The sequence below is a fragment of the Protomyctophum bolini genome (assembly GCF_963924005.1).
Source record: "Protomyctophum bolini genome assembly, chromosome: 6".
Lineage (NCBI taxonomy): Eukaryota > Metazoa > Chordata > Actinopteri > Myctophiformes > Myctophidae > Protomyctophum > Protomyctophum bolini.
In genome coordinates this window covers 16082016-16098373 of record NC_137867.1, presented here as the reverse complement: position 1 = coordinate 16098373, position 16358 = coordinate 16082016, and the positions used below count along the sequence as shown (strand labels likewise).

At 43.3% G+C, this 16358-nt stretch overlaps 1 protein-coding gene across 2 annotated transcripts in view; it reads right to left on the bottom strand.

Annotated features, from left to right (window-relative positions):
• The window catches only part of msh3 (mutS homolog 3 (E. coli)), a 52755-nt gene that overhangs the window by 17726 nt on the left and 18671 nt on the right, over positions 1-16358 (bottom strand). For both annotated transcript variants that reach the window (XM_080765304.1, XM_080765305.1), the window contains exons 12-20: positions 15949-16058; positions 14343-14475; positions 11715-11902; positions 10138-10306; positions 9689-9753; positions 8603-8719; positions 8285-8392; positions 7533-7647; positions 6802-6959 (exon numbers count right to left, since the gene is read on the bottom strand). In XM_080765304.1, the coding sequence (XP_080621430.1) occupies positions 6802-6959; positions 7533-7647; positions 8285-8392; positions 8603-8719; positions 9689-9753; positions 10138-10306; positions 11715-11902; positions 14343-14475; positions 15949-16058 (1163 nt within the window). The remainder of the gene's footprint in view (positions 1-6801; positions 6960-7532; positions 7648-8284; positions 8393-8602; positions 8720-9688; positions 9754-10137; positions 10307-11714; positions 11903-14342; positions 14476-15948; positions 16059-16358) is intronic.

Genomic DNA, 16358 nt, shown 5'->3' with positions numbered 1-16358 from the left:
CCACATTAATAAAGTTCCACTTTTACATACATACTCACAAGACACGTGCACACAATACCCTTGTCACAACCGTGAGACAAGGTCGACTTACAAGAGGCTGTCTTTACACCAAGAAAAGATAAAACAGACTCTGAAACTCTGAACTCAAACTCTGCACACTGAAGCTCCATCGACTAGTCTGTCTTTTGCTGTCTTACTTGACCTTCACCATGATTGTCAAACGGCCAACCGCGGGTGCTGCTGGTTACCATGGCTGCAGCACACGCCAAATAGAAGAGGGGCATGACTGCTGTGGCAGACATGCCATCGCATTTCATCAGACAATTTGTATAATGTGCGAGCGCGTGCGTGTGTGTGTGTGTGTGTGTGTGTGTGTGTGTGTGTGTGTGTGTGTGTGAGTGTGTGTGAGAGAATCAAGCTCTGGGGACATGATGTCAATCAGGTATATATGCAACACAGCTCCCATGAGGTGGACGGACATACAGTACAGGCAGCTGTGGGTCACACTGTGTCTGCCGTGTGCACTGATGAGAAGTGTTGCAGAGAAAGCACAACCAGCCACGCCAACCAAGGCAGCTACTGTCACCGAGTCCCTCCTCCTGTCAAACAAGACCCTGGAAATAGACGCAGTCTCGTCGTCACCTCGCAATTCTCTCACCACCTTCCGTAAGTTCAATCAAAGTTTATCAAAATCGGACACATTGTCGGTGAAGAAGAAGCCCTACTCAGACATTGACACGAGTTGATTGTGGGAATTTAAATGATCCATCTCCCCTCTTTTGACTTCTGATGGTGCTGCGATTTATTTATTTTTTGATTGGCTTATTAGTATTAGTCCAATGGGCTCCACTCAGCTGGTGCCTGCTCAGGTGGCTATGATGAGAGCTCAGGGCGGTGAGGGGAATGATAGCCTGTCGTTGCATCAGAGCTGAATGACGTGGACCAGCGCTTCTCAAACCTTTCTGGCTCAGGTCACACCTGGAAATAACCTTTTCACACCCCTGAATTACACTGTTACTTTATAGCACCTTACATGTCATATTACGGTATGTAATATGTCACGCTTTCCCCCAAAAGATGAATGAATGAAGTATGTCACAAGGAAAACTCAGTTTCCATTAAGACGGATTGAAAATAACTTAACTTTATACTTGACGTTTAGGCAATTTAAATCCCAGCATCACTATTCTGGGGGGGGACGACGACGACATTCACTGATCTACAAGCTCAGATCGGCTATTTTGGCAAAGAGGTTTGGTGTACTGTAGAATTAAAAAAGTGCAACTCGGGTCCGTTTTATTACCCATTCTGGGCGGGAACCCCTTTTGGTGTTTCAAGCATTCTGTTATACTTTAGCTATTGAAAAATAGCAGATCTACAAGCTCATAGCGCGCCACTGAACTTGTAGGTCTGCCATTTTTGAAAAATCGTTAAAATGTGCCTCAAATCTTTCAGAAAATTGTCATAATTTAGAAAACGTATTTTTCTAATTTCGACGTCAGATCAATAGCAGATCTACAAACTCACAATGCATCGTGACACCTTGTAGACTTGTAGATCGTCTATTTCCAAATAGTTTATATAGGGCTGCTGAAGTGGTGAATGGATGATGAAGTATTGAAAATTGGAAATACTCAAAATTGTACTTAACCCCTTTTGGTGTTTTAAACATTATGTTATAATTTAGCTATTGAAAAATAGCAGATCTACAAGCTCATAGCGCGCGCTACGAGCTTGTAGGTCTGCATTTTTTTGAAAAATCGTGAAAATATTTATTTCAGAAAACTGGAGGATTTAGAAGATTTTTTTTTATTTCGAGGTCAGGCCAAAATGGGTTAAGTACAGTACTTGAGTACATGTACTTAGTTACTTTCCATCACTGATTCCTTTATGCCTGTGGATTTGCTCCACACTTGCTGATTAAAGGCAGAGTGCCATGGAACGCCGAGAGTCTAAGTGGCACCACATGGCATGGGCATCTGACTCAATCCCCAGTGGCACAAACAAAACATGGCACAGACACACTTACGCTCTAACCGTCGTCACCGCTTGCAAGGAGCTGAACGAGCAGGTTGGATTAGGATACACGCATTTCCCACTCGCTTAGCATCAGAATCATCTCCATTGTCACATCACAGTTTAAAAAAAAAAAAAATTAAATTAAATGTTTTTGTGCATAGTTCCCATCGTGTTATTTGTTATTTCCAAGAGACAAAGAAAGGCAGGAGGGGTGGAGATCAAGGCAAAAAATAAAGCAATTTCGTTCCACACACACAGCACACTCGACTCCTTAAATATGTACTAAGTGGCCGGTCAGCCTTGTTACCTCACAGTACCCACATAGGAGTTTGTTACTTACATTGAAAAACACGCTATTGGCAACGGTACGCACCTCACTTCTCGTATTTCTGGGCATTATCCACTCCCTCCCAAAATACATCCCAGCTTTAAGAACAGCTTAAAGCTTTAATAAGAGCTTAAAGCTTTAAGCAGAGCTTAAAGCCGTAAAGCACAGCATAATCACTGCTAAGAGACCATCGTCCATTAAAACAGTGGTTCTCAAAGGCCCCGTTTCCACCACCGTTGAACCGGTTCGGTTCTTTTTTCCCCACCTAATATTGAACCAGTTTAAGAGTGTTTCCACTGAAAATGAACTGGTTCAGAAACCTAAAAGTAGTTTAAAATGGGGGTCCGGTCCATGGCCAAATACATATTCATTTGGGGGTCGTTGACATGAAGACGTTTGAGAACCACTGTTGTCGAGCACAAGCATAATCACTGTCCATTGTCCATTAACCCATTCTGACCTGAGATCAGATTCATACGAGGTTTCCACGGGACACACACTGGTCTGATTAACCCATTCTGACCTGAGATCAGATTCTAAAAATGTCAGTCGTTCTTTGAATTTTTCAAAAATAGCAGACCTACAAGCTCGTATCGCGCCACTCGGTGGCGCGATATGAGCTTGTAGATCTGCTATTTTTCAATAGCTAAAGCATAACATGATGCCAACACCAAAATGGGTGCCCGGTCAGAATGGGTTAAAAGGCCTTTTCAATACATAATTTTACATTCTACTTCCTTTTGCTGTTTCCATAACAACCGTGAAGAGATGGGAGAATGTGCTCCATAACCTTCAGGACTCCATACCAACAGGAACCCACATGAATGCCTTCTGTCTCACACACGCGTGTACAGTACAAGTATGCGCGCATGTGAAAGTTCAAGGAGGACCAGATTACAACAAAATCAAATCTAAAAAAAGCCCCGTCATAGAGACAACACATGCAACACACACACACACACACTCTCACAACTATGAACATAACAGCTGTATTCGTATAAACGCTGAAGAGCAGTCGAACAGTGCGCAGAACGAACAGTCACAAAACATCTTTATGAGGGTTTAAATTGACCCACGTTCTGTTTGCTTCATTCCATGCTCACCGATCAATCAATCACATGGATCAAATCAGGCAGGAGATCCTAATAAGACACCTACGCAGTGTCTCTCTATGCTGGATGTCTCAGTCATTACCTTCCTCACTGGTCCCAGGACGACTCTAGCCTGATTTATACTACTTACATTGAAAATAGCAGATGTACAAGCTCCCAATGTGATGGCTCTGCGACCTGTATTGAGCTTGTACATTAGGGGCTATATCTTGCACATATATTATATATAACCCTTATCCCTAAACTTATTTTACTATTTAAAAAAACCTTTTAAAATAGTTCAAATAGCCGATCTTAAGATAAGCTAGTTAATAACTATTTTAACCCATTTTGGGCGGGAACCCCTTTTGGTGTTAGCATTATGTATATGCTTTAGCTATTGAAAAACAGCAGATCTACAAGCTCGAGCTTGTAGGTCTGCTATTTTTGAAAAATCGTGAAAATATTTATTTTGTGAAAACTGGATGATTTAGAAGATTTTTTTTCAAATTTTGAGGTCAGGCCTAAATGGGTTATAAGGTTTTTCAAAATAGTAAAAAATGGCAAATAAATGTATGGATAAGAGATAAGGGTGGCGCAAGATGGAGCCCTATGTATTTTCAGTGCGAGACACCTAACTACTGTATAAATCAGGCATCTCTCTATCTCTATCTCACAGTCGCACACACGGTCTAACACAGAACATGAAGACATGTTGTTCATATTACACTAGAGAGTAGAGACAGTGGCATGGATTGATCGCAAGTTCATCATGTTGAAAAATCGTAGTTTATATATCCTGGTTTGGTGGATGGAATTCACGAGAAAAGACAAAAAAAAAAGAGTGTGTGTGTGTGTGTGTGTGTGTGTGTGTTTCGCGCTTTACATAGATTGTGCATTACATAATCTATGTAATGCATAGACCAACTACAGTTGCAAGAGGGTTTTAGTAATTAATTGCCCAGCCATTGCACACCTTTCCTTTACAGAGATGGCGACATTTCTTCACCATTGTGAATTTATTGCCTTTGATTTGAGCACTATCGTCATGAACAGGAAATACAGAAAGATAGATGGACGAACACAGATGAGACAGTAGCGTCAATAAGGAGTGGGTTTACTTATCCAAGACAAATAACAGTAAGATTGATGCTGGCCTATAAATTGTCTTGCATGTACAGCATGGGGGTGTAGAGAGGACAGACCACAGCCATTAAAATGGAATGCCTAATGTTATGTATTCATTCTCTGCCAAAACACCTGGCCAAGCCAAACTCCGGTCTGAACCTACTTTACCTAGTTACAGTATATTCCATGCAAATTCCCCCAAGACACGCACAAATTCCCCCAAGACACAGAGACAGAGCAGATACACACATGCATACAAACACACAGATCCTCTAGTCCAAACAACAAACACTGAACCCTAACACAACATGCGCACACGCACGCGCACGCACACACACACACACACACACACACACACACACACACACACACACACACACACACACACACACACACACACACACACACACACACACACACACACACACACACACACAGACACACACACACACACACACACACACACACACACACACACACACACACACACACACACACACACACACACACACAGTACTTTCCCCAATGTATTCACACGTAAGACCATGCTTAAATCTGCAAAACAGACAATTACACACATCTGCAAGTCATTAGGCCTAATTACATAGAGTAGTAAAGGCCGAATAACGGAGATCGTATACTGGCCTATGTTTCCACAGTAACATGCAGTCAGCACATGGAAAGTCAGCACATACGTGCTTCATGCTGAGACCACGCGCTAATAATGTAGTGAACAATCATCATCAAAAAGAAATGAACGTTCGCTCCGACAACAGCATTTTTCCCCCTTTCGAGGCTCCCAGGAACTATGGTGGTATGTGCAGTGGCACAGCAGAGCGCTCTCTCCATCAAATAAAGAACTATGGTGGTATGTGCAGTGGCACAGCAGAGCGCTCTCTCCATCAAATAAAGAACTATGGTGGTATGTGCAGTGGCACAGCAGAGCGCTCTCTCCATCAAATAAAGAACTATGGTGGTATGTGCAGTGGCACAGCAGAGCGCTCTCTCCATCAAATAAAGAACTATGGTGGTATGTGCAGTGGCACAGCAGAGCGCTCTCTCCATCAAATAAAGAACTATGGTGGTATGTGCAGTGGCACAGCAGAGCGCTCTCTCCATCAAATAAAGCCAGAGACATGTGAAGTTATACGTGTTGTGCAGTGTGCGTGCACTAGCAGATATAGAAGCTCACGATACGTCACACACACACTGCGACAAGTTGTGAGCTTGTAGTCAGTGAGTGACTGTGTGACACTGGTACGCAACCAAGTATAACAGGTTCACAGCGGTCCCCCTGGCACATTATCCACCTGTCTGGGGAATTGGGATGAAGGGGCATTATGGGATTAGGAGGGGATTCAAGTGTAGTTTAGACTATAGCCTCGCGTAGCGATACCAATATCACTGTGTGGATATTAGTCCCGTCCCTCTCAGCATTAGATTGTTTTCCCGCAACGTCCCGCCCCAGATTTGCAAACTGGGCCCTGGTTGGTTATAGCCTGGTTCCAGATGAATCTGGTTGGCTCGTCACCACTTCGGCCGTGAAGTCCTCCCACAATTGAGAGGGGCCAGACTTAAAGGGACACTTCACCCTTTTTGCAAAATAATATATGTTAATTACGTTTAGAAGATTTAGAACACTTTCCTGTTGCCATAATGCTTTGGTGCACTGCTCCTCCTTGTGGATAGGGGGAGGGCTGTCTTACTGAGACAAAATGTAGTCCAGGAAGTAAGTGAGCCCAATGTCCATGACATCAGAGACTGCTAAAATCTAAAATATCTAAAACCACATATTACACACATAAAGACCCCCCAGGAAAGTGTTCTAAATCTTCTAAACGTCATTAACATATGCAAAAAGGGTGACGTTTCCCTTTAATCTGCCTGGGGCAAATGAATATGCATTGCAAAGGCAGATGAAGACTGGCTACACGAGACTATGTTTTTACTCCATCGTGTGCATCGCGTGCCGAAAAGAGCTGATCAACAAGTTAACAACGCATCGTGAAGCGACAGAGCACTACTGAGTATAAATCAGGTTTAAGCCTGTCACATTTAAAAGCAGAGAAAAAAGCCTGAGACTTCTCCATCACCTGCTGTGTTTATGTGTGTGCGTGCGCAAGGGTGTTGATTTTCTGTTCCTGTACCTCAGTGAGTGCTGTATACAATATGCATCCGTTTACAACATGTACACTCATTTTACATGTGGATGTATGTAAATGTGTGTGTTCATACCTGGTGTAGATGCCATCCAGGATGCCCAGCTGAGCCTCAGTCGCCGGCACGTAGGAGCCCATCTGGGCCATGACACAGATCATGGCTACCTGCCGAATGTAGGAGCTCTTGCCCCCCATGTTGGGCCCTGTTACTATCATAGTCCTCCTACCTTCACCCTGCACAGGACAGGACAGGACAGGACAGGACAGGACAGGACAGATTCACATGCGTCCAATTGCAAGATTAACCTAGCCTATGCGCCCAGCCGCCAACTCCACCAGTGAGTGAGCATGTGTGCATGAGGAGCGTGCGTGTCTGTGGTCCCAACTTTGTTTTGGAATTTCTCTGAGTGAGTAAGCGAGTGAAGGTCTGTGCTCTGTCACTGTGTGTGCATGTAGTTTTTGTTTGTGTACACATGCTCAACTCAAACCACTCAAATATACTTAGTTGACCAGAGCTTCCCAGGACTCTCTATAGTAGGCCTGTTTCTCTCTACAGTCTACACTCTACACTAATATCTTTGCCGAAAATAGATCAGCTTGTAGATATGCAATTTTTGCCAAATCTTCACCCCAGAATAGGGATGCTAGCGTAAGTGGTTAACTCAACTTTATTGTCACATCACAGGTTAACACGTGTAAAAGCCGGTGAAATTCTTTGTCATAAAAAAAACTCCATCATTTACAGTTACAAGAATGGGAAAAAAAGAATAGAGGAAGGAAGAAACATACTGTGCCATGCATGAGTACCTGTAGTTCAGTGTTGTTGGGAACATATTGATGTTGTTCTCCCATGAGCTGGTCTATGACAGGATGCCTGCCGTCCCGGATCACAATCTGATGGCGGTTCTCATACACCTCAGGCCTAAAGGCAAAAACCACACACTGTCAGGTGCACACACAAACGCAAAACACATACTCAAAGGTCCTTGCAGACTGGTGCATTTTTCGGATTTCACAAGGAATTGTTCCACTGTTTTTCCAGAAAGCACACCCAGTCTGTAAGGACCTTTAGAACATCAACAGAGAGAAAATTCCTGAGTTTTAATTTATCCATTTGTAAGTCAAGAGTTTACAAATGTAACCAAATGGACCAAATTACAGGTCCATTTCGTTACATTTGTACACTCTAAATGAAGAACCGAAGACACAAGGCAATGTCTGGCAACAGAGACATGAAATACAGAAAAATACGGGAATGAAGTTGAGAAGTGGTAGAGGGACGTATGGAGGGATGCTTCAGAGCTGCTGAAGGTGAGGATTGGGTACAGAGATGGAGTGTTGTCGACAGGGAGGGGGTGGAAGGCCTGTTGCCGTTCTGCCAGGCCCAGTACACACTCCCCCACACAGTCTGTCTGAGACTATGGGACACGACACAGGACACCCACACGCCGCACACAAACACATACATACTCGTGAGCCAGGCATGGTTGCACGAACACAAAAAAGCTCATACACACACGCCTGACTAAATAGTTATGGTCATCATATGAGGACATCACCTGCAATAGTCACCCTGTTTGGCCACTTCAGCCAATGAGAAGAGACAGTCCATGGTTGCTAGGTGACTAATAGCGCGTTTCATGGTGTGATAGTGCTCCCCAAACTCACTAGAGAGAGAGAGAGAGAGAGAGAGAGAGAGAGAGAGAGAGGGGGGGAATTAAGCTATCTTTTGTTCTGCTCAGCCGACACTGAGACAGTAGCACTCAACTACAAATAGGCATAGAAACAAGCTTGTAAAGTTGTAGCTACTGCACATACAGTAATAATAACCAATGATCAGTGGATTCTGTGTGTGACTGTGTGTTGCATTTCAATACTCTAGAAAGTTGGTCCACTCTTTCTGGCAGTCCAACAGAAGCTGCTCTCGGAGCTGCAGCAGCTTCCTGTAGCGTTCCACAAGGAAGGGAGAGTGATAACGACTCACTGTCTTGGTACTGGAGAAGAGAAGAGAACAGTGTTAATTTTTTGAGGGGGGGAGAGAGAGCCTATTTCACCTACACAATTACCCGGCCAATGTTGGTTACTGGTTACTGTCGCTTCACGAGGTGACGAGGGGCAAGCTTGAAAAATGCGACACGCAACTGCACACATCAGTGAAAGAATGAAATGTAATTTGGTGTCAGTTCTCGGTTTAGACAGATGCTAGGAATGTTGTTTACTTATTAGTTATAGTTATTATTTCCAGGGAGAAAAAGTTTGGGACCGAGTCCACTTCAATTCGGCATAGAGTAGCGCAAACGTCGATCACTCTCTGCTGATTTCTGATCGTCTGCACCTTTGTTAAATTGACGCACACACGTCGCTCTAATTAATTAGTCTCATGTCGCGCAGCTGCGTCTAGATTCTCCCGGCGGATCTGCCTATGCCATAGAAAGCATAGGTGGACCCCAGGCTACTTATTAGATAGATGCTGGTATGATGTCTACTTGCTGTCCTACACTGTAGTGTGTAGTAGCTTTGTATGTTACGTAGCACACGCTTGTTTTCTCAGCAATCCCCCGACCACTTAGCCTGTTGTTGGTTGACTCGGGTTAACTTACTCCAACTTTGCACTCTGTAAGTTCCTCTCAGCTAAAAGCCAATATTTTCATAATCTTTTCCTGCGATGATTGGTCTAAAAAAAACATACGGCTTTACTACGATGCTTTTAGTGTCAGAATGTCTCTTCATGGCCCGGACGGTTAGCTCAACCATCTGAGCACCTAGGCTGCTGAGCCAGACGGACTGCGGGACGCGGGTTCCGATATATATAAAAAAAAAGAATGTCTCTTCATCTACCATACAAGACAGACAGGGCATAAGAACATAAGGTCAAACCTGAGTTGCGGGCGCACACTCGCACTCGTGTGTGTGTTATTTGTGACTGTGTTGGTGAATGTGTGGACACCAAACGAGAAACTCACCTGCTGATTTTGACCCAGTCCGATGGCACAACAGAAGACATGGAGTTCTTCACCTCTATCAGAAACTACACACAGCGGAGAAGAGGTGGGGGGTTGAGGATAGGAAAGATATGTTGATGAAGAAGGATAACACTCAGTCAGAGGATGTGTTGAAACCCAGGAATACCAATCGTCAGCTACACGGCAAAATTAATGTTATTTACGCACACGCACACACACAGTCACACACACACACACACACACACACACACACACACACACACACACACACACACACACACACACACACACACACACACACACACACACACACACACACACACACACACACACACACACACACACACACACACACACACACACACACACACACACACACACACACACACACACACACACACACACACACACACACACACACACACACACACAGACACACAGACACACACCTCTTGCCCAGAGACAGTGATGTAGTCCAGTGTGGGAGCCCGGAGAGTAATTCTGGCATCTTTGCGGTGATCTTGGATCTCACTAAGGACCGTGTGAATCTGCTCCCTCCTCTCCTTCAACAATGGGAAGCCGCTGAGGTCTGCAAACAGCTCCTTCTTATCACCAGACCTGCACCAAGCACCACAACATGAGACACACAACCTGCACCTCAACATCCCCCTCCATAAGACACAACAGAGCTCACCATTCTAGGGCTGTATTACAATATCTTTAGACCAAATACCCCAACATTGATATTGTGATGCTAATAGTATATCATTTTTTTTCAACATCACAACATTATGCTGAAAGGTACATGTAACAGACTATATGGCTCAAGAATCCACCACTCCTGAATGAAGCGTCTGGTGCTGGGACTCTGGTGCAACGCATACGTCCTGGGCCTGGTGAGAGCAGGAGTGGACCTGGTGAGATGTAGGAGGGGCCCGGACAGGAGTCAACCCACAGAGCCTAGTCCTTCCATGCGCCAGAAGCGTACCTCCCAGCCCCGGCAGAGTAGTTCTGGAGTGGTTCCAACGGATTGTGTGGCCTTGGTCTTTCCCAATCTGACTGATCTAGGGTAGCTACTGGGACGTAAGTCGGGACTTGATCACCCCGGCTGGGTCGCCTGAGTGAGGGGTATAATGTTCGAAAGACCCGAAACCCCGATGACCTTGGGATACATCACTGAGAATACGTCCCAGGTGCATCCATGTGATGATTTTTAGTTAAGGATAATCTGACCGATTCATTGAGAGGAGGTGAGATAGTTGTAGGTTACCTGAAGTAACCACTACCAGCTAGCGTTACATAATCATCTCCATTCATAATAAAACAGTCACTGATGTGACTCTGAGGGTGAATGAGGCCGATTGCGTCGCACATGTCCTTCTGATGCTATTTTTATTGGCTGAAGGTCATTGATAAAAATCACTCTGGAACTGATCCAAACGATCGCTATAGTTGGTGTGTGGACTCCACTTCAGTTAGAACGAGTTTAAAACAACATACTGTATTTATAGATATTGGTGTGAATGGCTCTTTATTTTATTTTTATTTTAAATTTTTTATAGAATTAAGTGTTTTCATGAATGTCATTGCCAATGCCTGCCATTATTATTTCTCTTACACAATTCCACTATTTTCTTCTCTTTTCAATGCAGTAGCAAATGACAAACTCTTTTTTGTTAATCTCTTACAAAGGTTGCATTTAGTTTTTCTTTTTTTCAAATTGTGATTTAATCACGATTTAAATTGTCACCAGTTTGACTCTGTTTTAATCGATGCTTAACGATTACATAAGAATATAGAGCTTTAATGCTTTACCTCCTTAGACGCCCGTTCCCATAGGGGGCGGTAGGTAGCCAATGGTGAAATATATTTTTAGATTAAGCCTAATTTATCATACCTAACTCGGCTAATCTTCTGTGGCGTCCAAACTGCGCTTTAATAAATAAATAAAAACTTTCAGCACAATCAAAACATCTTACGTTTCATTTCACACTGAGTCTCTCCTTCCACACACAAATAAACTCACTTGGCAGCCTTTTCGTTGAGCACCTTGAGGAAGCTGTGGGCGGGAGCCAGCAGCTCGGGAGAGTCCAATAGGAGGGTTCGGAGCAGAGAGGAGCGAAGCTGTGATTGGACGGCTGGCAGCAGGGCGTGTAGCTCCAAGCCCAGGCGGGAAAGACTACTGCTGATGAGGTAGAACTCCTGAGTGGAGCACTGAAAACATGCGCACGCACGCACGCACACACACACACACACACACACACACACACACACACACACACACACACGATTGTATCTAATAGAGCAGATGGCTGTTATAAAACATTCTAATTCCTGTATTTTACAAAGTGTACGGGCAGCAGCAACTCATCATAGCAAAAGTATTCGTTATAAACCAGCAGTAACAGATATATCCTCCAGTGCAATGCATGTTTGTGTGTGTGTGTGTGTGTGTGTGTGTGTGTGTGTGCGTGCGTGGTATTGGGGAATTCTGTAAGCCAGGGAGATTAGATCAGTGAATCTCATCTGTGCAGGATATGACAGCCAGGCTTAGAGAAGGACCATCTATTACAGAGAGACACACAGCCTGGGGACAGGACAACAAAGACATTAAACACTGGACAACAACATCCAGTCCCTGAACATCCACAAACAGCCGCTGCTCTACACCACAGAGCACCTCTGAAAGAAAAGACAATCACACGTTTACCAAGCATGTTTTCAAATTCATTCGGCATTTCCTTCATGAATGCTCAATTAAATGCTGCCATTGTTGTATAGTCTACTGTGTATAGGGCACGGCCCTTTAATGAAGGCTTGGCTGTCGACATTTAAAAAGGGTTGGTGTAAATATATGATGGCTATTACCTGTCCAGATGATCTATGTGATGACTCTGAATATCTATGTGTATGTAATTTATTGTCAAAGTATCATCATCGGGCAATTAAGATAATATCATTTTAGTTTTTTTATTGACTGCACTAAAAGGGTCATAAGGAGGCAATATTGAAGACTATACTGCGTTCATATTGGCTTTAACAACATTACTACACGGGATTCGATCACTAGGGGTTAATGGGTGTTACACTTTTAATAGTCGAAGCCATCACGCGGTGCACTTTATATAGTCCCTCATGTCACCCTGTGCGTCGCTCTATTTTATGGCTCTGAGTGCACAAGGACCTGAGAGCATAACCCATTCCGTCCGTGCCATTATGGAAATGGAGCCATAGGGGTGACACACCATTACACACGACACAACCTCATTTCCCTACAGAGAGGAAATGACAATTAATTAATGCTTCTCTGTGCATGTGTGGCTGTGTGTGCATGCATGTGTGTTTTGAAACTTTCTGTTGGATTTACATGGAACCTAATATTCCTATTCTAATCATTTGAAAACCCAAACAGAATGAAAATGCTCCATAGAAACACCTCATAATAAACATGCCCAAACAACCGGTTGAAATTTTAATCGGTCACGGTCTCACGGAGGGGTGGGTTTAAACCTTTTCAGTCAAATTGTTCCATGTAAACGACTTAAGCGAATTACTATGTGCTGCGTTCTTTCTGCTCATTCTCCCTGTGTCTCCCCCCCCACACACACACACACACACACACACACACACACACACACACAAGATTGGTCCTGGAGGAGATGAGATTGTGTCAGCCACTGAGGTTAGTGTTCACATCACTGTAGGCTGAATGCTGACAACATTGGTATATTTTTATTTATAAATCTATTCTTACTAGTGATCTTCCTCCCTAAACATGTCTTGCTTTCTTGGCCTTGAAAGTTCCACTGAGAAGTTTCAAAAGGATCATCTCAGACGTGTATCACTTTGGAGATTTTTGTATGGTATTTTATAGGTACTTTGAAATGTATCATGGATGTATTATTGTCTTTTCTGTAACTTGTCATGTACGATGTAGCATTGAAGTGCAATTTTCTTTCTGCCTCTTGGCCAGTTCCCACTTTGTCTCAATTTGTTTTTACTGTTTAAATAAAGGTTAAATAAAATACCCCAGAAATTGTGCTCCCGACTATTAATCAACAACACATGAAAGGAAAGGATGGTATGAGTGATTATTGTAAAGTTTTAGCCCCGTTAGCATACTGTAGCAGCAGGCTCTAAGCATGTCAGTGGTGGTCAGTCTGTGTCTGTTCAACAGTTTGGTCCAAAATATGATATCTTCAAAACAACAGGCTGGACTTTTCCAGCACCTTCGTGGTCTACAGAGGATAAAACCTACTATATTGACCCCTTGGACTTTCCTCTAGCACCACCCTTAGGCCAGAACTTTGTTTTTGCACCAGGAATGATTGGGTGTTGTCATCCCTTTGCCTAAACTGGCGTTGTGGTTTTCTTTTAAAAAGAAGAAGAACACTATAGATGAGTGTACCTTTTTGTGGTATATGCTACAGATGAAGAACACTATAGATGAGTGTACCTTTTTGTGGTATATGCTACAGATGAAGAACACTATAGATGAGTGTACCTTTTTGTGGTACGGTATATGCTACAGATGATTGAGATGAAGAACACTATAGATGAGTGTACCTTTTTGTGGTATATGCTACAGATGAAGAACACTACAGATGAGTGTACCTTTTTGTGGTATATGCTACAGATGCCTCTTTGAGTGTACCTTTTTGTGGTATATGCTACAGATGCCTCTTTCCAGGTCAGGGAGATGGGATAGCAGAGATTTGACGGACGTTAGGGTGGCAGAGTCTGACTCCAGGATCTCACACACTGCATCCTGCCTGTCTGAAATGCAACTGGAGACGGGAGAGAGAGAGAGAGAGAGAGAGAGAGAGAGAGAGAGAGAGAGAGAGAGAGAGAGAGAGAGAGAGAGAGAGAGAGAGAGAGAGAGAGAGAGAAAATGTGTTACTGTTATGTAAACACAGGGCAAGCTATGCATACTGTACATACTATGCCTTTAAGATACAGACATTTAAAACATTGCAGTCATGCCCAACCAGGAATTCATGCTGTATTGTGTGTGCATCTGTGCATGTGTGTCTGCGTGTGTGCACGAATGCATCTGTCTTGGAACTAATGTGTTTGGATGTAATCTGGATTTGTTGATGTTGAAAAGCTGTAGACGTCGGGTTATCTCTATAATCTGAGAGCTAGGCACAAATATAATCCTGGATTGGTGGTTGGGAGAGACACTCACCAGTCCAAAAAAAGAGTTTTCAAATCATTGCATACTTTCAACTTTCATTTTCTATACTTTCAACTGCAATAATGGGATGATAACATAACATTGACCAAAAATAATGGCAAATTAAAGTTTACCTTGTTGTATTACTATCTATCTCAAACAAGTTCCAAGTCTATGCAAGTCATATGTACGTATGCTTTTCTAAATTGATTAATTAATGAATTGAATATGTTTCTCATTTTGCTAGGGTGGGATGGCTCAGGGTAGAGAGGACAGAATACAGAAACTTGCGATGGGTTTGATCTATTCTACAAGATACCTACACCACAAAGACCCATGTACCTGTCAAACTACGTCCAAAACGTTAAAGACGTCCACAAACACAACACCAGAGGGAGCTCCACAAATCACGTTCAACCCAAATTCGTCTCTCAAACAAGGGGTTAAATGAATTCTACTGCTATGGCACCAGAATGTAGAATGCCCTGCCAGCAGTTATAAAAGCTCTAGAGCTGCAAATTCTGAACTGGCCCCTGTAAAAGTAGTAGTAGTAGTACTCGTTTATATGAGGTTTTTGCATAGTATTTGTCTGTCACTGCATATTTCAATTAATTTAATACAGGACCACAATGTAAACAAGCCATAGTGCTTTCTTGGGTTCAATCATTTTAGTATTGGATTTGTATTATGCAGCTCTCAAACTCTTTAATAAACAGAAAATAAAAATGTTCAGGTAAATTACCAATATTATCCAATCAGGAGATATAACCCATTCAGCTTACATTTTATAATGTTACTCGTTTATCCTGTTTCTCGAGTTCTCTCCTGACTGGATGAATGAAAAAAGTATGACACCCCCCCCCCTCCACACACGCGCGCGCACACACACACACACACACACACACACACACACACACACACACACACACACACACACACACACACACACACACACACAGACACACACAGAATAGGGATGCTAGGGTGCATGCGCTTAAGACCTTCCTAAACAATAATTAAAAATGCTTGATGAGAAATCAGAGAAAATCTTCAGCTAAGATGGTCAGCTGGCTCCAGTACTCACCGTAGACGTGTGAGAGGCTGGCTCACCCACTGTCTCATTAGTCTCCTCCCAAACGGAGTGCGTGTGTGATCCAATACCCACAGCAGACTGCCCTTCACACCCCCGTCTGTCTACAAGACAAGGAATATACACAAGGCTTAAACCTAATTTATATTTTCCAGTGGGAAATCCACAGTCTGCTTTTATTAAGCACATAAACCCACTTCATTGACCACGAGGATTCCGTAGGGGTATGTACTTGGACCCCTCCTTTTTACATCTACATCAAATCTCCTTGACAAAAATAGCCGATTTGCAATTTAGCTCAGGTGTTCACCTGTTATGACATGCCCAGAAAAGTGACACCAGGCACCATGTGGTTAAACATCCGGTAAATAAAAGCAGGCTTCAAATTGAAAGTCAGTGTGCTT